We start from the raw sequence: 19,824 nt of genomic DNA on the forward strand, positions 1-19,824 counted from the left end.
CTCCCTGGCTTCTTAACTCTAAGGTCTTTGGCTTAGAGTCTGGTAGTATGCACTCTATCTCACCTCGTTCTGAAATCACTTGGTTGGTCTAGGCAACAGAGGCAAGCCACATCTTTCCTCCGTTTTGGTGACAGCTGGGCCTTAAGGGGCCTGGAGCTGAAGCATGAGGGGAATGAGTGAGACGGCCTGCCATTGCCTGAAGCTGATAGTTCTCTGATGTTACAAAATGTTGCTTCACCCAGTATATGGTGATGGGGATTTTCGGAAGGCTAAGCAGACACCCTACCAGATAAGGATGGAGGTGTGGCCAGGCGGGACACAGCAGGATTTATTTGGACAGTTCAACACTGGCTGAACATGAGAATCACCGGGCAGCTTCCAAAAATAAAAACAACCTCCTGTGCCTGGGTTTTACTTACAAAGACTAGTTAAATCAGAATCTCTGGAGTCAGCAGTGTTTTGCGAGGCTTTCCCAGGTGATTCTAAAGTGCATTCTGTGTTAGAGAAGACTTTTCCCACACAGCAGAAGACAAGGTAAAAAAAAACACCCCAGCCAGGTATTGTGGTGCACACCTGTAACTCCAGCACTCCAGAGGCTGAAGCAGGAAGATTGAAAGTTTAAAGTAGCCTGAGCCAAAGGTCTAGTCAGGCTAGGCCACATAATGAGACTGTTGAAAACCAAAAATCCTAAGCAAGAACCTCGGGTGCAATCAGGTGGCCCTTAAGAGCGAGAGGGCTGGAGAGATAGCTCAGCAGTTAAGAGCACTGACTGCTCTTCCAGAGGTCCTGAGTTCAATTCCCAGCAACCACATGGTGGCTCACAACCATCTGTAATGGGATCTGATGCCCTTCTGGTGTGTCTGAAGACAGCTACAGTGCACATAAATAAATAATTTAAAAAAAAGGAGCGAGTTATAGGCCCAATATAGCTGTGGGTGCTCAGATGGTGTATGTGTGTGTGTGAGAGAGAGAGAGGGAGGGAGAGGGAGAGAGGGAGAGGTGAAAGGAAAATTAAAAACATCTAAAGGATGCGTTCATATACATATAACTTGAGTACATGTGACAAAGATGTTCCAGAAAGCTGGTGAACACACTTGAGACCAGAATCTGTTCTGGAACAGAGATGAATCGGGGAGGCAGGCTTTCGGGGTAGAAGGATACTTGGTTGGTTGGTTTGAGACTGGGTCTCATACAAGAGCCTAGGCTGGCCTACAGCTCACCTTGTAGTCCATGCTCACCTAAAAAGGCAGTTCTGCTCCAACCTCCTGAGTGCCGACCTGAAGCTGAGCCACCACATCCACTGGCAAGATGATTTCAGCCCCAGGCCCCCTCACATATGTGCCTTATACGTACATGTACTTAGTATGTTAGGATACTTCTAGGCCAGAACAAAGTCCTGAAGCTCCTGACAGGGACTTCCAGGGATGTATTCCATATGCGGAACAGCACAGCGGCTCCATAAAGAGCCCACGTAGCCTGTAATGCTAGCAGGCAGGAGGCAAAGGCAGGATGGAGGGTTCAAAGCCATGCTGGACCATAGCAAGATGCTACCCGAAAAACGAAAGTTAAAGTAAGCACGCTTACATAGCAGTGCTGTGGAGAATGTCACCACAGCTGATGAACACTGACCAGAACCTTTGTTTTCACTTAATTTCATGTGTTTGCCACAGTTTGTGTGAGGAGCTCAGAGGACAATGTGGAGTTTGTCTCCTTTCCTGTGTGGGTTCCAAGGTCAAACTCAGGTAGGTTTAGTGGCAGGGACCTTTGCCTGCTGTGCCATCTCACTCGCCCAGGGCAAAATTTTTGCTAAAAATTACACAGATGTATAAAATACAGAGACACGAGAGCATTACAGGAAGTGGTCATGACGTGGAGACATGATGAGGGCGCTTACCAGCAGGCTCACCGAAGATGGGAGAACAGTTTGGGTTGTTGGGAATGTCACGAGGAAGAAGGGAGGACAGAGTCCCGCAATGGACTGGGAACAGAATGGAGTCAAAGTGAATGTATTGGAACATCGTATGAAGTGAGCCTCACTACGTCATGCATGCATACATACATACATACGTACATACACATACGTGTACTTACCACTTTATGAGTTACCTACAACAACTTTTTCTTGAGATTTTTGTGTGTACTGGCTGGTTTTGTATGTCAGCTTGACACAAGCTGAAGTTATCACAGAGAAAGGAGCCTCCCTTGAGGAAATGCCTCCATGAGACCCAGCTGTAAGGCATTTTCTCAATTAGTGATCAAGGGGGAAGGACCCAGTCCATTGTGGGTGGTGCCGTCCCTGGGCTGGTGGTCCTGGGTTCTATAAGAAAGCAAGCTGAGCAAGCCAGGGGAAGCAAGCCAGTAAGAAGCATCCCTCCATGGCCTCTTCATCACCTCCTGCTTCCTGCCCTGCTTGAGTTCCAGTCCTGACTTCCTTTGGTGATGAACAGCAACGTGAAAGTGTGAGCTGAATAAACCCTTTCCTCCCCAACTTGCTTCTTGGTCGTGATGTTTGTGCAGGAATAGAAACCCTGACTATGACAATGTGTTAGTATGTTGTCAGCATCTATATGTGTGTCACGTGTGCACAGGGCCCCCAGACAGAAGAGGATATTGGATTCACTAGAACTGTATGTAGTTAGAGATGATTGTTAGTGGCCCTGTGGATGCTGGGAATTAAAACTAGATCTCTGGAAGGACAAGTGTTTTTCACTACGGAGCTAATTCTCCACCTGAAAAGTTTAAAAATAAGTCAAAGCACAGAAGTAATAAAGCCCAAAATGAAATGGGAAGGGGGGGACCCCACAAAAATATCAAAATAGTTACTTAGATGCAGTTCAAGAATTAGCCAGGAATTGAGTTGATTTATAGGTCTAGAAAGATGACTCAGAAGTTAAGAACTTATTGCTTTTCCAGAGGTCCTGAGTTCAGTTCCTAGCACCCATGTCAGGTGTCTCACAACTGCCTGCAGATCAGCTCCAGGGAGTCTGACCCCTGGCCTCGTGGCACCCACATATGCTGACGTGTACACAACAGTCTTCAGAGGAAAACATCATCTACAAGACAGAACTCGAGCATCATGGCACATGATTTTACTCACAGCACTCAGGAGGCTGAAGCAGGTGGATCTCTAAGTTACAGGCCAGTGTGGTCTACAGAGTGACTTCTAGAACACCCAGAGATACATAAACTGCCTCCAAAAAAGAAAGAAGGGGGAGGGGTTGGGGATTTAGCTCAGTGGTAGAGCGCTTGCCTAGGAAGCGAAAGGCCCTGGGTTCAGTCCCCAGCTCCGAAAAAAAGAACAAAAAAAAAAAAAAAAAAAGAAGGGGGAAAGGTCAATCTATAAATAACTTTAAAGATGGCGATGTCTCACATAGAAAATAGTTTTATTCAAAACCATTCATAGTTCCTGGAACCCTGCACACAGAGTGCTGTGCACACTGTCTAGGAGGCTTTGTCCATTCTCAACCCTTAAAGGAGTGACATTCATGTGCATAATCCTGGTAGTCAGGAGGCGTTGTGCATGACTTGAGTTCAGAGTGAGCCTGGACCATATAGGAGAGTCTACTACTCCAAAACCCACCACCACCTGAAAAAGGGTGAAGTTAAACTGAATCCAGAGACGTCTAGACTGCTTGCAGTCTTATCAGAGGCCACAGAAAAACGCTGCTTACAGGCCCATGCCTCATGGCTTGCTCAGCCTTATACAACCTAAGGCACAGTGGGCTGGGCCCTCCCACATCAATCACTAACCAAAATACCCATAGACCTGCCAGCAGGCTAATCGGATGGAGGCATTTTCTCTATTGAGCTCCTCAGATAACTCGAGCTTGTGTTGATAAAACAACCAATCAATACAGAAAGGGTGCCCATGTCATTCAACGGGACCACAAACAACACGGGGTTTCTGTAAGGTGTTTGAGGCCGAAAGTGACTTAACTGGGTCCATCCTCAACAGGTCACTGTTGCTGGAGAAGTGTGAGGGAAGGGAGGCCATCTTGTGAGAGCCCACAGCCAGGCAGTGGCAGAGCATAGGGCATACTGAGGATGTCTTTGAGAATCTCAAAAGCATGATAGTGATTTTGGTTGCTGTAGTCAGGACATGTCTTAACTTCCTTGTAACCTAGGATAATAGGATTTAATTTAATCCTTGGGGTCTATGGCTTTATCTCCTCAGCCCATACTCTTCTCTAAGGCACCCTAGAAACCACCTATGATCTCATTTTAAAATATTCCTGGCTGAACATGGTCGTGCATGCCTTTAATCCAGTAAGCTGTACGGGGGTTTCCTCTGCATATGTCTGTACCATGTGTGTGCCTGGTACTTTTAGAGACCCAAAGAAAACAGCAGTGAGTGGCCATGTGAGTGCTGGGAATCAAACTGGGGTCCTGTGGAAGAGCAGCAAGTGACTTTACACTGTCATTTCGGTTTTGCTTTGGAGTTAGATTCTCCTACGCTCCAGGCTGTCCTCAGCCGCACTGTTACAGAAGCTGGCTCTTGCCCCGACCTCGAGGGTGTGTTGAGGTTTGCTCTGTTGCTGTAGTGTAATTCTAAATTCTGTATCCCAAGGTCCAGTTGCCTCAAGATGGGGGAGTTCTCACCTACGCCACCTTTTGTTTGCAAACCTTGCTCCTCAGTTTAAAACTATTGGTTGAATAAAGATGCCTGCAGCCTGTAGCTGGGCAGAAGAGGTGTAGACGGGGCTTTGGTTCCCAGCCTTGGGGACTGAGGAGAGACCAAAAAGGTAAGAAGAAGGGGGAAGAAGGCATCATGGGATCGCTGGATCATGAGAGCATGTCCGTGAGGGCCGGCCAGTTAGAGTAGGAGCGATCCAGGCAGAACACAGCAAGTGGTATCTCGGGATTTGTGACAGGGACATAGACAAAATAGCATCGAGGGTTAATATCTGCCCAGCTCTAGTGCTTTAAGGCTTGTTATAAATATAAAGGCTTTGTGTCTTTTATTTGGGCAGTAAATGATCTAGGGTGAGGTAGAAACCCTCAATTAATGCTTACTACAACACAGGTGCCGGGATTACAAGCGTGAGTCAACATGTCTGGCTTATAGTGATTTTTAAAAACTCACAAAAGTTGGATCACAGGTATACAAACGCCATTTGCTATTTGTGGCCTTGTGATAAGTGGATGATAAACAGTTACAGGTGAAGGAAATAGAAGCCTGTGTGCTTCTTAGTGCTCTTGGAGTTTGCCCAAGCTCCTGGTGTTAGTGGCCCTGCAACTCCATCCCCCATCTTGCTAACTCTGGTAGTATATTTGGTGGTTTCCTGACCTATGCTCCCCAAAAGGGACCATCTGACCAGCTACAGACACCCCTGTTTCAGGTCTTCCATAATTTCAATCAGCTAAGGCCAGAGTATATGCGGCTGTCAGCAATCTTGGACCTCTATTACTGTGCCAGCGCGCCCCCTGGTGGGGTATTGAAGAACTAGCCAATTTCAATTTCCACATCTTAAAAGGTGCTTCAGTGTTAGGAATTCTCTGGAAATTTATTTCCTTGTAGGTGTTCTTTTAGGAATTCACCCAGCCATTGTTGACAAAATATATTATCAAATGTCCACAATGTAAATAATTAATTTAGTGAGTTATCTCACCCAAGTTATCAAAGACTATAAACATATTGGGGGAATCTAAGTCTCCCTAAGTGACAGGTGACATTTGGCCAAGATTAGGCATGTGTATGTCAGGCTGGTGTCCTACAAAAGTAAGAAGACCATGGAAGGTCTTGTGGGCATGGTGGTGTTTGCACGGAGCACCAAAGGGAAACTATTTCAGAAGTAGACAGGAGAAGCACTTTGAAGACAGAGGACAAATGGATACCTTGCATCCCTCCCCACTGCCCACCCCCATTTCCACCCCTCTCTCATTAAACATGAGAGTCTTCAAGCCCCAGTCCCTTAAAGTGCCCCCAGGAATATGGGGGTTATCACCACACACCCTTGCACCCTCCCAAGTGGTTAGCTTGGATCAGAACCCTGCATTTTGTTGCCAGTTGTGGCCCCACACTTTCTCTGCACAGCAGCCTTGAAACAACCCTTTTACTCTCCCCAGGGCTCACAGGTCTCTTTGAGCTGCCCTGCTTAGCTGAGTTTACCCAACAGGTGTCTCTGGAAGACCTCACGAGCACAAGAGATCTGAGCAAACGGGGCCAAGCATACTCTGAGGAACCCAAGAATGTCTTCAGGCTCCAGCCTGAGCTCTTCTTCCTTCAGTAGGGCTCCCCTTTGCCTACCCCTCCTACTAACTACCCTTACTCTAGTCCCTGGATTCAGAGCCTGTCCCCTGCCCTCCCCCTTCCCAACATAATAAGGTACCCCAGGACTCAGAATCTTAAGCAATTGTTGGAGGGATATTCCTGGTGCTCAAGGGAGAGATGCCTATTGTTACAGAAGGAACCTGGGCTCACAGAAACCACTTCATGGCCACCAGCCTTATGCCTTCCTTGTTCTTAATTCTACCCCTATCACGACACTTAGCATTCGTTATGCAAGGCAAAATCTGGCCACAAGGTGGCAGCAACAGGTTAAAAAACTTCCCTCAGATGACTACTGCAGCCTGGCAAGAGTCCTGGGAAGAGGACTCTTGCCCGTGCTACACCCGACCTAGAAAGCGAGGCATGCTGATTGGCAAGGTTGACCTGGAATACCAAGACGCCAACTCCCTCCACAATCCAGCCGCAGCGCTGAGCTAGGCTTGGACACGGGGGCCTCCTAGACTCCTGTGCCGTTCCTTCAGTGGCTCACAGTGGCCCCAGAGTGCTCATAGAGCCCTCGGTAGAATGGAGAGCCACGTCTGCAAGCACACACAGGCATAGTTTGATGAGCTGCCAGCATCCGAGGCCAGTGGCAAGGCAGCCAGCCCCTAAGAGCTGGGGAAGAAATCCCAGGGCTTGTGCAGAGGGAACGGAGGAGGAATCGAGCCTGGGGGCCTGCTGGAGCCTGGGGGCAGAAGGAGATAAAGTGGCCATCAAGCCTTAGGTGGTGGGTCTTCTGAAAGAAGACCATTTCCCAGAGCCAGACAGACTGCAGCGGAGGCGGGGGTGGGGTGGGGGGAGTGGTGGGGGCGACAACGATACTTGGAAATGAAGGAGGAGAGACAGGTCCTCCAAGAAGACAGACACCTGCAGAAGGGTCTGGACATGTTTGTGACAGAGTTCAGTGCAGCTTCATGTGGGACAATAGGAGCTGGCCTAGGGGCTGGCCTTGAGGTGATGGGGAGACTTGGGGTACAGGGAAGACAGGCCCCCTTGGGATTCCTTTGAACACTTTCCATGGGATACAGAAGGAGGAGGGACCCTTGCGAGGGTCCTGCTGGGCTCCTTGTCCACCTCTGCCCTGCCCTGCCCTCGACCATGTCACCCCAGTTCCACTCTCACTTGTATGGGACCATGTCTCCCTCTCAGCCTCAGGTAACCTGGGCAGAGGCAGGACCAGCTGTCCTGTGTGACCAGCCAGAATGGAAGGAGTTCTGCATTGTGGGGACAGAATGCGCTGACCCAGTCTGAAGGAGGAAGACTTTAATCCGTGCTTTTGTGTGTGCGTCTGCAGCACACAAGAGTCTATACAAAGGGGACAGGGACTCCTGCTCTGTGGCAGCTCTTGGGCTCTCGAGGCCTCCACTGGACACAGGCAGCTCGAGGTTGAGGCCATGGACAGCAGCTCTGGAGTCTCCAAATGACTCGCTGGGAAGATCACAGCCTTTGGTTTTTCAGGTGTCTGATGGCCTTCTTCACATGCTTGTCTTTGGGGTCTGTGCAGATAAGCCTTCCCTGGACAGTCTCAAACCTGCACAGAGGAAGGCAGTGAGTAAGAGACAGGAAGGCCTTCAGAGCTCGGCAACCAGCCACACCTGCATTGACCTGAACACTGAGCGACCTGGGCATGAGCTGGATGACATTACATACGCCATTAGCGACTCCTTCCTACTGGGACCCCGACTCCATCCCAGCCTCCCTAGGGCCAGGGCTGTAGGGCTGAAAGCCTGGTCTCTCAGAGCACCTTGAGCCTGATGAGTAGAAGTGAGAGACGAAGCCTCAGGCTGTGTGTTATCCTCTATTCAGTCAGACCCAGAGCAGGAGGGGACGGCATTGCTGCCTGCTGGCTCTGTAACCTGGGACGTCCTATCCATCTTGGAGACTCAATTTCACCATCCATAAAGAGGTTGGACCTCCCCCCCCCCGGCACCGCCCCCCCAGCGGCTGTGTGAGGTACAAGAGCTTCCCTGGGTGCCCAACGCTGCTGACCCAGGGGACCCCAGCTTGCACTTTCCTTCCCTCTTTCCCAGTGGCCTTCCTGGGCCCTCCAAGGCCCACCCACTTACCCCTCTGGGTTCTAGGCATAGGAGCAGGACAGAGGGAGGGATACTCACACGATGGCATCCCTGGGACACTCCACTGAGGTCCTGAACCACGTCACCAGCTTCCTGATGGGAATGGCCCCCTTGAAGTAGTCCAGGCAGCACTCTCGGCCTACATTGGTGGCTCGAGCTAGAAGAGCGATAGGAAGCAGGTGTCCTGAGGGTCAGGTCACGTGCCTGATGTATGCCTGTGTGAGCTGTGCTCCCTGTGTCTGCATGTTTGCATATTCATCCGTGTGTGTCTGCATGTGCAGCTGGCTGGGTCTAGGGACCTCGTTTCAACTTCCCTTTCTAAACTAAATATAAAAATCTTTTCATACATTCTTGGAACCAGTTCTCCGTCGTTACGCTGTTCCCTGATGATACATGAAGCTCATTAATGAAACAAATGGTGGCAATTCTGAGAATCATTCGTTCTGCATGGTAAGCCCACGCTCAAGGCCACCATGTCCTAACATCTCCAGATGAGATGTGCAGCCGGTGGGGTTCCAAGTGTGTGCTCGGGTCAGGTGCCCGACATCATCCCCATCACCCCCACCATCCCCAGCACCATTGTTCCTCCTGCAGTGTTCCTGCGGCCACCCCCTTGTGACCCCTGTAAGAACAGACAGGGTATAGGTCACACAGCTTCTCTGTGTGACTGTCTCTGTTGTGGTCTCTGTGCGGGTGGGTGAGTGGCTCCTCCACTGCCTTATCCTGTCTGTGCGCAGCTCTCACCAGCGCTGGCATGCTGCAGAGAAGTCCCCAGAAGCAGGGCAGCCAGGAGCAGCATCTGAAGTGACATCATGGTACCAGAAGTCCAGGCGAAGGTCTTCATGGGTCCTTCTGCTTGTCTTGGTGCCCAGCGTCATGGTGACCTATTTAACCTCTTCGGAGGTCATCCCACGCCTCCTGTCTCCTCCTATAATTCTTCTAGACTAGAGAAATTCAAAGAATTTGAAATAATTTAGCAGAAGTCCAGCTTGGGAATGTTTGTGGCTTTCCAAAGAATGGTCGCTCGACTCAAAGGAGGAGGGGGTCCATGTCTAGGGGAATGACAATGACTTACTTCTCTTTTCAAAGGGAACATTTCTTGGTTCCTCTATTAGCAGGATTCAGGGCCTCAGCCTCAACTCATTTCATCCCTTGTCCTAGTACTGGTGAACTTCCTTTGTGCCTGATGCCCTGTGGAGGCAGGGTGGGGGCCTAAACAGAGATCTTAGGGACTGTGCCAGTCAGGGATCAGGGGTCCAAAAGGTACACAGGAGGGTGAACAGGTTACAGGGCTTTTCTGTAGAAAAGGCCTAGCTCCATCCATTTCTGAGGAAACCTATTCTTGTGCTTCCCCAGGCTGGCCCTTAGCTCAGGAGGCTAAACTGACTGGGACTTTAGTCACTGTGTACCCACATGTGTGCTAGTGGACTAGAAAGTGAGAGAGAGAGAGAGAGAGAGATGCTTACCTCGATGGGAGCTGCATGCTAGAGGTTGCCCTGGAAGCCTGTCCAGCATCGCCAGGCCCCAAGCAGACTTTTAAGAAACCTGTGGTACTACCAGCGTACCCCGAGACCGTTAACAACAGTGCCCAGAAAGGAGTTCCAGGACAAGTCACTATGGAGCAAAGCCTGGCTTTAGTGAGAAAAATAACCAGTTCTAGTGGCTTAGGCCTGGCATCCCAGCGACTAGGAAGGCAGAGATAGAAAGGTTTCAAGTTCGAGGCCAGCCTGAGCTACCAGAGTTCACAGGTGCTAGCGAGCCCTATCACAATGAAGGGAAATGCCACTGCTTTGCTGTGTGACCCAGGACACCTTACAGATAAGGCATGTGCCTCCAGGCCCGGTTTGGCCGTTTGTGCCTTACTCTTTAAAATTTTAATTTATTGATGTCTTATTTATTTATTACATTTATGTGCATGGGTGTTTTGCGTGCATGTGTTAGCAGGCACTCTACTAACTGAACCACATCCCAGCTCCTCTTGGCAATTGGCTCTCAGCCAGCAAGAAACCCAAGTGCAGGCTGAGGGACCCCTTTCTCTTCCCATTTTCCTTCGATCCGGCGCCCCACTCTCTCAGACTAAGAGGCCTTTCCAGGCCAAAGCCATCTCTTCTCTTATTACCTGTCCCCAGGGGTGCAGTACTGTGGCAGGCAGGGCAGTGGAGGCCTGTAGGTGTTTGGGCTTTGATTCTGTCACTTGAGTTCTGGGCCGGGCTTCTCCTTGCCCCTAAGTGACCAGAGGCAGTTTGCAATGACACCCCATCCTCCCTCACCTCCTCTCATGCTATCAGGTCTGGCCCCATATTAACCATTGAACCGCCATTAAATTTTCGCTAGAAGTAACGGTAACCCGGGTGGTGGCGTCCCATGCCTTTAATCTCAATACTGGAGGTAGAGAAGCAGGCAGAGCTCTGTGAGTTCGAGGCCAGCTTGGTTGGTCTACAGAGTGAGTTCCAGGACAGCCAGGGTTACTCAGAGAAGCCCTGTCTCAGGGGTGGGGTTGGGGAGTGATATAGGAACGGCAGCCAGTATCCGTTCAGACCAGACTCTTGGGAACAGTGCTCAGAGTATAAGCCCATCAGTCCCGGGGACACTCTTGAGACCAAGAGGAGAAAATCCAGGCATCCTTTCTCCCTGCCAGGACGATGGCTGTTTCAGGTCCTGAGGCCTGGGCATTCTCCTACATCATCCAAACTTTCCTGTGGGCTGTGACCTGTGGCATTGTTTCACCGTGACCTAGGGCATCTCGCTAATGCTCCGGGCCTCAATTTCATCCCCTGTGCAGGGAAGTCCACATACTTCCCAGGTACCGGGGGTAGTAGAACTGGCAAAGGAGGGCTCTTCCTTTGGCAGGCCATCCTAGTGATTCTCTGCTTCCCTTGGAGTCCTGTGGCTGCCAGATTCCCTGCCCTCCTTACAGCTACAGCTTTTACAAGCCTTTAGCTTGTCTGGCTGCACCCTGGCTCTCCAGGCCAGACTTGCAGCGCTTCAGAGAGAATGCAGGGGAGGCTGACTGTCCTATGGCCACAGAGAAGGTTATATTTGTCTAGCGGTGTCCCAGGTAAAGGCTGGTCTGGTCTGAGAACCAGGTAGGAGGTTGTAACCTGGAGACAGGAGCCTCATGCTTGAGAAAGAGCTGGGAGGGAGCTGTCTGCTGATCTGTTCCTTATGGGTATCTCTTAACCTCACCGCACCCCTGCTGGCCTCTCCCCCGACTGTCACCCTCACCCCTGCATTCTCTTCCCAGTGGCGGCAGAGGCCATCACATGGTGCTCTGCTCCAGAGCACAGAAACGGACGATTATGCTGCAATCAACCATTCTGTTGCCAGGGACACAGCCCGGGCACCGCTTTGGAAACTCCCCACATGCACAGCACGCTGAGATCTTTTCTCCAGAAAGACCCAAATCCCCGGTCCTTCTAGAGAAGCAGCTGGGCAGCCAGCAGCAAGAACAGAGTCTGAACAGTGACCTCTTGACTCGAGGAGGGCAGGACTGCAGTTGTCTAGGTGTCCCCTCAGGTCTTGGCAGCCTACCTACTGCTCTTGGGGAGGTTCCCCAGGAAGTGGGGAGGGGGCTACAGGTGAGATAGGCACATTGGAGGACTGTCTAAGAGGATGTGGTAATTCGAAGGTCTTTGCAGGTAGAATTCCTACCCAGAGAGGCGATAAGGGCGACTCTATAACCATGGCATAGAATAGGCAGAGGTTCAGAGGGAGCACACACAGAGAGGCAAACTGGGACACCACCATGAACTCTGAGGGAAAGAGCCCAGTCGCTAGATCAGAACTGTCCATCCTAGCATAACTGGTGAGTGCGGACAAGAACAGGGGAGAATCCTGTAGTTTAACACTGTTGGGGAAGCAACATGAAGGGACATTTGTGAGGGGCTTTCCTGCCCAGGGATTATCCACACCAAATCTGCTCCATTACCCCAGCAATGTCGTGGATTCCCTGGGGACCTTCCAAGTGGAATGTTCTAGCATCTTTGGGCATGCCATGTCCAGATCCCTGCACCCCCAGGCAGCCAGACTCACGACTTGTGCTCTGGCTCCCTCTTCTGCCCCCCACCTCTGAACTTCTGCCTCAAGGGAGTCCTTGGGGCAAGACCAGCTAGACTCTAGCTGTTAGTGGCACTGAGACCCCTTCCTACTTTGACCAGAAGAAGCTGGACCAGTGGAATTCTGGGCCTTTCACCCTGAGAGGTGCCTGCTTCTAACCAAGACTCTTCCTAGGCATGGATCTTAAGGCTTGGGATAGTCTTAGGATGCCTAGGTCACAGAGCAGGTAGCTGGACTGGAAGCTCTTCATCACCTTCAATGGTTTGGGACACTTGTCACATAGCCGGAGTGGAAGGTAGCACAGAAATGTCATCCCAGGGCCTTGTCCAGGGAGTCCTCTATTTTAACACCCAGCCATCTTTCCTTACACCTCCCCTCCCCAACACCCTCAGTGCAGTCGCCTCCCCCTGTACATCCCCAGCCTCAGCCCTTCCTGCAGCGCCACCTCTTACTACTCAGCTTCCAGTTCATGGACACCCAGGTCTGTTCCTCTTGTCCAAAGCCTTCACATCCACCTCTCCCACTTCCTTACACTCTGGTCTTCTTCGGATCACGGCTTGGACTCCTTCTCGCGTCTTTGACTCCCACCCTACTGTGTTCAGAGGTCACCGAGTCACTATTTTACTTGTCTTCACGTTGCATTTGTGTGTTGCGTCACCCTCAAAGACTGTGGAATCCGCAAAAAACAAGACCCAGTAGCACCCAGAGAACATAGTAGGTGCTCAGTTAAATGCCCCAGCTGGAAGTAGTGTGTGGTTGGACGGATGGGTGAATGGCTGATAGGTGAGGCAAGTGGATGGGTGAATATGTGGATGAATGGATGTGGATGGAGAGACCATCAATGCATGCACACATGCACACGTGCACACATGCATGGCCACTCACCAGTTTCTGAACTGCAGGCGGGTTCATGCCCAGATACTTCGCTTCAGGACAATTATTTATTTTACTTTAATATCTTTTTTTTTTCCCAGAGCTGAGGCCCGAACCCAGGGCCTTGCACTTGCTAGGCAAGCGCTCTACCACTGAGCTAAATCCCCAACCCTACTTTAATATCTTTTACTTTAATAATTTTCCTATGTAGTACAGGCTGTCTTGAATTCATAACTCTCTAGTCTTAGCTTCCAAAGTGCTGGCACTAGAAGGATGCTATCTGCGCCCAGTTTAACAGATTTATTATTATTATTATTATTATTATTATTATTATTATTATTATTATTGGACATAGTTTCACTAATGTAGCACAGGTGGCCTTGAAGTCACAATCCTCCTGCCTCAGCTTTCCAAACGCTGGGATTCTAGGTGTGAGCTGCCATCTGGAATCTAACTTATTGTGTCAGCGTGTCCCAGCACTCACGGGTCCCTCTGGGGTCCCTCTTGTCTTGAAAGAGGCAGAGAATTGAGCTGAATGCTCTTTACGTGAGGAGAGTGGGCATATTCAGGGCAGTTAGGGTGTGGACATGACCCTTCATCTAGTTCACAGCGTCCTGTGGGTTGTGATGTCTGACGATCTGAGTCGCTTCTGTGGAAGCTGGGGTCACACAGCCTGCCTTCGCCCTGTAGAGGTCTCCTTTCTCACCCACAGCTTCCAGCCCTGACTCAGTTTCTGACAGAAAATAAAGTGCCAGAGGCAGGGGAATGGCCACAGTAATGGCCAATAATCATTGCAACAGTTAGCATCTGCGAGGATCCACACAGCCCCCGCCCCCCGGGTAGGGATCCCATGAGCCCTTTCCACCTGTCCCTCTGCTTCATAAAGAACTCTGCTTGACCCACGCCCTTCTCCATGACTTCCTACTTCTTCTTTCACTCACGGCACATCGCCTTCTCCCTCGTGTGGTCCACCCTTCCAACTACCACTTCCTCTCCACCCATCTGTGAGGTGATTGTTCCTTGGCAGTGTGGTTGAGGCAAGCTGCTCGATGTGGGCCTCTGAACCATGCAAGGCTACTCCCAGGAAGTGTGGCCACCCAGCAGACATCCTGGGAGGGGCATCGCGATTGCTGTCCTGTCCCTCTTCCATCTTTCCATGTTGGTATATCCAAGGGCAATTTCGTGACCTTCACCTTTCTATCTGTGCAATGGGCACGATGCTGGACACTCCCTCCATCATGGTGCTGTAGGTGAAGGGAGTATGGGAAATTCCTCGTTCCCAGGAAAGGAGCACACTCCTTTCCTGATACTCTATCCCTCTGGGACGTGCGTGGGATGGGATTCTCCCCCTGGGCTCCCTAGGGCTCCTTCCTCAGGAGCATACCTGTGTTCCCACAGTGGGTCAGTAGGCACTCAGCAGGGATAGCTCCTGGTGACATCCACCTCAGGACAGCCATAGCATCCTTTGTATTTTCAGATGAACCTCTCCAGGGCACAGGGCCAGAAGTTTGCAGGAGCCCAGGTCTCGGTTCTAGACTTTGTCCACTACCCCTTCTAGTGTCACCTCTCCACAGCTCTTGGTAATGGATGGATGTGCTCTTGGAAGGCAGAACGCCATGCCCTCGGCACCCACTCAGCCTCAGGATCCGCTCAGGCTCCATCCAGCATCGCTCTCACCTCCCTATCACCACGGAGTCTGAAGCTTTGCCCTTGACTCATCCCTGGCCTGCAGCCCCCACACGTCATCAGACAGAGGCTCTGCTCAGTCACTTGTCCTCACCTCCTCGTCATTCCACTACCTCAATCTTTTCCTTTCCACCCACACAATCCAACCCATGGAACCCACTTCCTCCCGGAAGTTTCTCCTACTGCCACCAACTGGCAGTAGCCTGTATACTGGGCTATTCCTGTATTATCCCAGGAGGCCGAGGAAGGGGGATTGAAAGCTTGGGGCCGGCCTGGGCTACACAGTGAAGATGCTATCTCCTCTCTCCAAAAGCAATCATCACTTAGGGCGGTGGCACACGCCTTTAATCTCGGCACCCAGGAAGTAAAGGCAGGAGGATCTCTGTGAGTTCAAGGCTAGCCTGGTTTACCTAGTGAGTCCCAGGACAGCCAGGACAAGTCTGTCTCAAAAAAAAATTACCCATAAAAGGCTCTGTGTGGTTTGGATATATGAAGTGTCTCCCAAAAGGTTTATGTGTTGGTGCTGTAGAAATGGCTCAGAGGTTAAGAGCTTTTACTGCTCTTCCAGAGGTCCCATGTTATGTTATGTAGTTCATAACCACCGCAGACACCTCCTTTTGGGCACTAGGCATACATGTGGTATTCATACACACACACACACACACACACACATATACGGGGAAAGCACTCAGACACAAACAATAAAATAAATGGACATGGCACTTTGGTTCTGTGCTTACGGCATTTACTGCCAAGCCTGACAGCCTGTTTGTCCTAGGAACCCACATGGTCGAAGGTGAGAACCAGTTCCAACAAGACGCCCTGTGAGCTACACAGGAACATGGTGGCACATGCCCCACCCCCACAATTTTTCATAGTTATTAACATTTAAAGAGAAAGGCGATTAGCTCATAAGGGCGCTAACTTCATTCTTAGGTTTATCCACTGATGAAATTGTACTATGTGGGCTGTGAGAAAATGGGACCTGAGTGGTGAGGGGTGGGGAGCTTGTAAAAAATATACCGCCTCACTTCCTCTGGATCCTGCCCTCTGTGAGGCAAGCAACCCTGTTGCACCATGTCCCTCTGTCTTGCTCTTATGACTCAACTCAGACCCGAGTCAACACACTCAAAACATAAGCTGGACTAAGCCCTTCCTACTTATCACACTTCTCCCTGACATTTGTCACACGGTCAGAAAAGCTGACGACACAGGCTCTCTGTGTCCTCCCGCCTCTGTGTGGCTGGGACTGTCCCTTTCATTTCTGGAGGATGCCTCTGAAATGGTCTGCACTCTAAAAGATGGCAAATCCAGCGTGCTCCTTGCAGCAGCAGAGTTAGGAGCAATGGGTGAGCTGGGTGCCTGACTTGGGGTTCCAGTCTTCCATTAATGGGTGGTAGCACGTCTTAGGGTCAAAGCCACCTCCCTCTGAACCTTTAGTTTCTACACCTGCAAGATGAGAGTAATAATAGCAATGACATCAGAAGTCGACACTACCTTTTGGTGGCAATAGCAGGCAAAAAAAAAGAAGGAAGGAAGGAAAGAAAAACCATCTATATGCTGGTGACTCTGACTTTCACAGACTGCAGAATCACACATATCCAGCTTCCTACTCAACACACCAAATAGGCATCTCCAATCCCCATGTCCAAAGCTGAGTTCCTGATTCCCTCACCCCCACTTGTGTACCGCCCCTTCCTTCCGGTTGAACGAGCCAGGAGCCCGAGTGCTGTCTTACTGCCTCTTCCTCTCTCCCTACCTTACATCTGCTAGAGGACTCTCAGTGCGTCCTTCGCCGAGCCTCAGATGCCACCCCTTCTCCTCTGGATTCCTGCATCCACCTCCCAGACACTTCTACTACACTTGCTTTACACCCTGTCCCCAGCCCAGTAGCCCAAAAGTCACAACTCTCCTGGTGCTTAAAGGTTCCCCGAGGCTCTGTGTTAACTCGGAACAAGCCTGCAGCCCTCTTGGGCCACTCCCAGCCTTCTGGAGTCTTTCCCACCGACCCCAAATGCCCAGACACACTCCCTTCTGGAAGAACCGTCTGCAGATACTCACACACCTTTAGCTCCTTGTTTGGGTGTTCCATGAAGTGCCCCAGTTTCGGGGTGCTCCTGCCCCTCCTTGGCGCTACTTTTTCTGCTAATATTCTGCTACAGATGCTTTCAAGTCTGCTGCTTGTCACCTGTTTGCCAGCTGCACCCCCGACCACGTTACCACCGGGCTAAAATGTGTCTTTTGTTCAGCACAGTTTATTGTGGGTCCCTGGCCCACAATCATCTGAGACAGAGAGAGAAAGAAGGGGGAGGGGAGAGAAGAAAGGAGAGAAAGCCGACCTGGTGTCATTCTTGAGGCAGAGTCCATAAGCTTTTGCACAAGCTCTCTCGTGCTTTTCAACCTGTCTCCGTGTCTCTGATATCTGAACATTAGGCACCGAACTTCCCTCTAGCATGTAAGTCAGTTCTTTTTGCACGCTGCAAAGGGCTAGCTCTTCCTAGAGACCACAGGTTTCCAGGTTATTTCAAAGGTGGGTCCTTGGTTCTCCAACGGCCCTGGGGACAGGCTCAACCGTTGGGTGCAATGAAAGAAGCCATTGAGAACTCAGCGGTCTGCCGTTGCTAGGGTGGAACATGTTTGGGTTGCCAGGGGCTCTTTCCGACCCAATCAGACCCTCTTGGTTCAGCACCAGGGCCAGCGCTAGGCACCCACGTCTGGGAAGCGGCGTCTAGACTCTAAGGAGCCTACTAAATCTTGTCTGCTTGAAAGGCTCGTGTTGAAGGATCCCTGCCCCCACCTCCACCTTTATCCAACTCCAGCCAGAGCCAAAAAACCACCAGGGAGAGGTCAATCAAACCCCATCAACACTGTGATTTGACCTCCCGACCACTTCGTATCTCCCCAGCAGGCAGGATTGGGGAGGGATGTGGCTCCTTCTGAGCAGGGTCCAGACCCGGGAAGCATGGCCCCGAAGACCCCATTCCTGAGATAAACTGGCTCCCCACAGCCTCTGCCCCAGCCGGAAGGGACAGCAGCTTTCTCCCTGCTTTGCCTCTCCCTGCTCGCACACCCTTCCTGCTACGCTTGGGCTCCTTCCAGCTCTCAGCTGCCGCTTCTATTTTTAAATGAGATGAACAGAGCTTAATCCACCTCCACAGATGACTGCAGTTGCGTTGACTTTACAGATTACCTCGGGAAGATGGACATCTGTCCCACTCATCATCTCTACTCCCCACGTCCTCCACAAGCTAGTTCTTCCCCCCTTGCCTTCTTCCCATGGGAGCAGCGGTTGGGGCTCCTTCCTCTTAGGTGGTCTCCCTGCCCCTCCTGGCTTTTCTTTTTTTCTTTTTCTTTCCCACAAAGCAGTTTTTATTTGAGGCAAGGAGAAGTCTGACTCAAAGGATTCCAGTTTTAAGCACTCAAACTTAAGTGTTAGTGGCGCAACTTGGGCTATAAATCTTGTTTCGACTTGGTTGGAACAAGGGAACTCGTGTTAAAGTCCTCCAGGTGGGAAGAAGAAAGACCAAGGAAGGCTGAAACACACACCTCAGCTGCTGGTACTGCCCTCCAGATTCTGTGTCAGGTTAACCAACTCTCACTGTCTGGTCTGCAAGGTGCCAGCCAGTGCAGAGGGACACAGGCCACAGGACACTTGCACGGGCAGATGAGGCAGAAGAACAGGTGGAAGCCACTTGGCGAGGAGCAGGAATCTGCAGCTTCAGACTTCTGAGTGGAAGGGGTAACCCTTGTGTTTGGCACAGCTCACCAAGGCACACACCCTCCTGTTGTAGCTGAGTAGAGTGTCATGTCCTTGCTGCTCGGCTCAAAGTCAAAGGCCTTAAAGTTCTCAGCAATTCGTGCTGGTGTCACAGAGTTGGGGATCACTACCAAGTTCCTTTGAATGAGGAACTGGATCAGCACCTGGGCTGCAGTTTTATTGTACTTGGCTGCAATGTCCTTGATCCTGGGATTCTCCAGGAGAGAAAGGTCTTTAGGAGAACCAAGGGGACTGTATGCAGTCACCGCGATGCCTTTACAATGGCAGTACTCGATCAGCTTCTCCTGAGTTAGGTATGGGTGGCACTCGATCTGGTTAATGGCAGGCTTATACTTTAAGCCAGGTTTGTTCAAGATCCCCTCAATCTGAAGAGGGGTGAAGTTGGAGACACCAATTGCTTTTACCAAACCTCCATCCACTAGTTGTTCCATAGTTGTCCGTCCAAGTGTCCACAACATTGGTGTCACTAGGAACCACGTTTCCTGATACATCCAGTGGGAGATACTCAGACCCAGGCTTGAAGCCAGTGAACAAGGTTGAGATCCAGGTAGTCCAGCTGCGGGTCGCTCAGTGTCTTCTGGCAGATTCCTTCCACCACGCTCTTGTGGAACGTGCATCACAGCTTGCTGACAATGAAGAGATCCTGGTGCTTCATCACCTGCTCTTTGAGCTTCTCCTGGAGGGCCACTCCTATCCCCTTCTCCTTCTGGTACACCTGGACGCAGTCAATGTGGCTGATACCCCATGTCAATAGCAACCTTCACAGCCTCGGTCACCTGGCCAGGAGGAGACATCCAGGTGCCAGGTCCAGGGTGGGCATCTTGGCACCTTGTTGAATTCCAAATGGCTAGCCGTGATCGCTGCATGTTAGACACTGGACTGGCAAATGTCCCCTCTTGGTTTTTCAAGAGAGGGTTTCTTTATGTAGCCCTGGTTGAACTGAAACTTGCTCTGCAGACCAGACTGGCCTTGAACGCAGAGATCTGCCTTCCTCTGCCTCCCAATTGCTAGGATTAATGGCGTGCACCACCACTGCCTGACTCTCAGGTGGGCCTTTAAGGATGTGCAGGCAGGTCTTGCTGGCACAG

The 19,824-nt window shown here is 50.8% G+C and overlaps 1 protein-coding gene and 1 pseudogene across 1 annotated transcript; both read right to left on the minus strand.

Annotated features, from left to right (window-relative positions):
• Nucleotides 1–7,516: 7,516 nt before the first annotated feature.
• Ccl17 (C-C motif chemokine ligand 17) lies at nucleotides 7,517–9,292 on the minus strand. The gene is made up of 3 exons (NM_057151.2): nucleotides 9,088–9,292; nucleotides 8,383–8,500; nucleotides 7,517–7,799 (listed from the first exon to the last, which is right to left on the minus strand). Exons 1-3 carry the CDS (start codon nucleotides 9,185–9,187, stop codon nucleotides 7,706–7,708), a joined length of 312 nt encoding a protein of 103 aa, NP_476492.2. The 5' UTR covers nucleotides 9,188–9,292; the 3' UTR covers nucleotides 7,517–7,705.
• A 9,384-nt stretch (nucleotides 9,293–18,676) lies between these two features.
• Nucleotides 18,677–19,623, minus strand: LOC134483523 (aldo-keto reductase family 1 member B1-like; annotated as a pseudogene).
• Between the last annotated feature and the right edge of the window lie 201 nt (nucleotides 19,624–19,824).

This window comes from Rattus norvegicus, chromosome 19 (assembly GCF_021556685.1).
Source record: "Rattus norvegicus strain SHRSP/BbbUtx chromosome 19, alternate assembly SHRSP_T2T, whole genome shotgun sequence".
Lineage (NCBI taxonomy): Eukaryota > Metazoa > Chordata > Mammalia > Rodentia > Muridae > Rattus > Rattus norvegicus.

Coding starts and splice junctions, on each gene's coding strand:
- Ccl17 (NM_057151.2), bottom strand. CDS start 9,187: ATGAAGACCTTCGCCTGGACTTCTGGTACCATGATGTCACTTCAGATG. Junction 8,501..9,087: donor TCTGCAGCATGCCAGCGCTG/GTGAGAGCTGCG, acceptor TCGCTCTTCTAG/CTCGAGCCACCAATGTAGGC. Junction 7,800..8,382: donor TGTCCCAGGGATGCCATCGT/GTGAGTATCCCT, acceptor TCCTCTGTGCAG/GTTTGAGACTGTCCAGGGAA.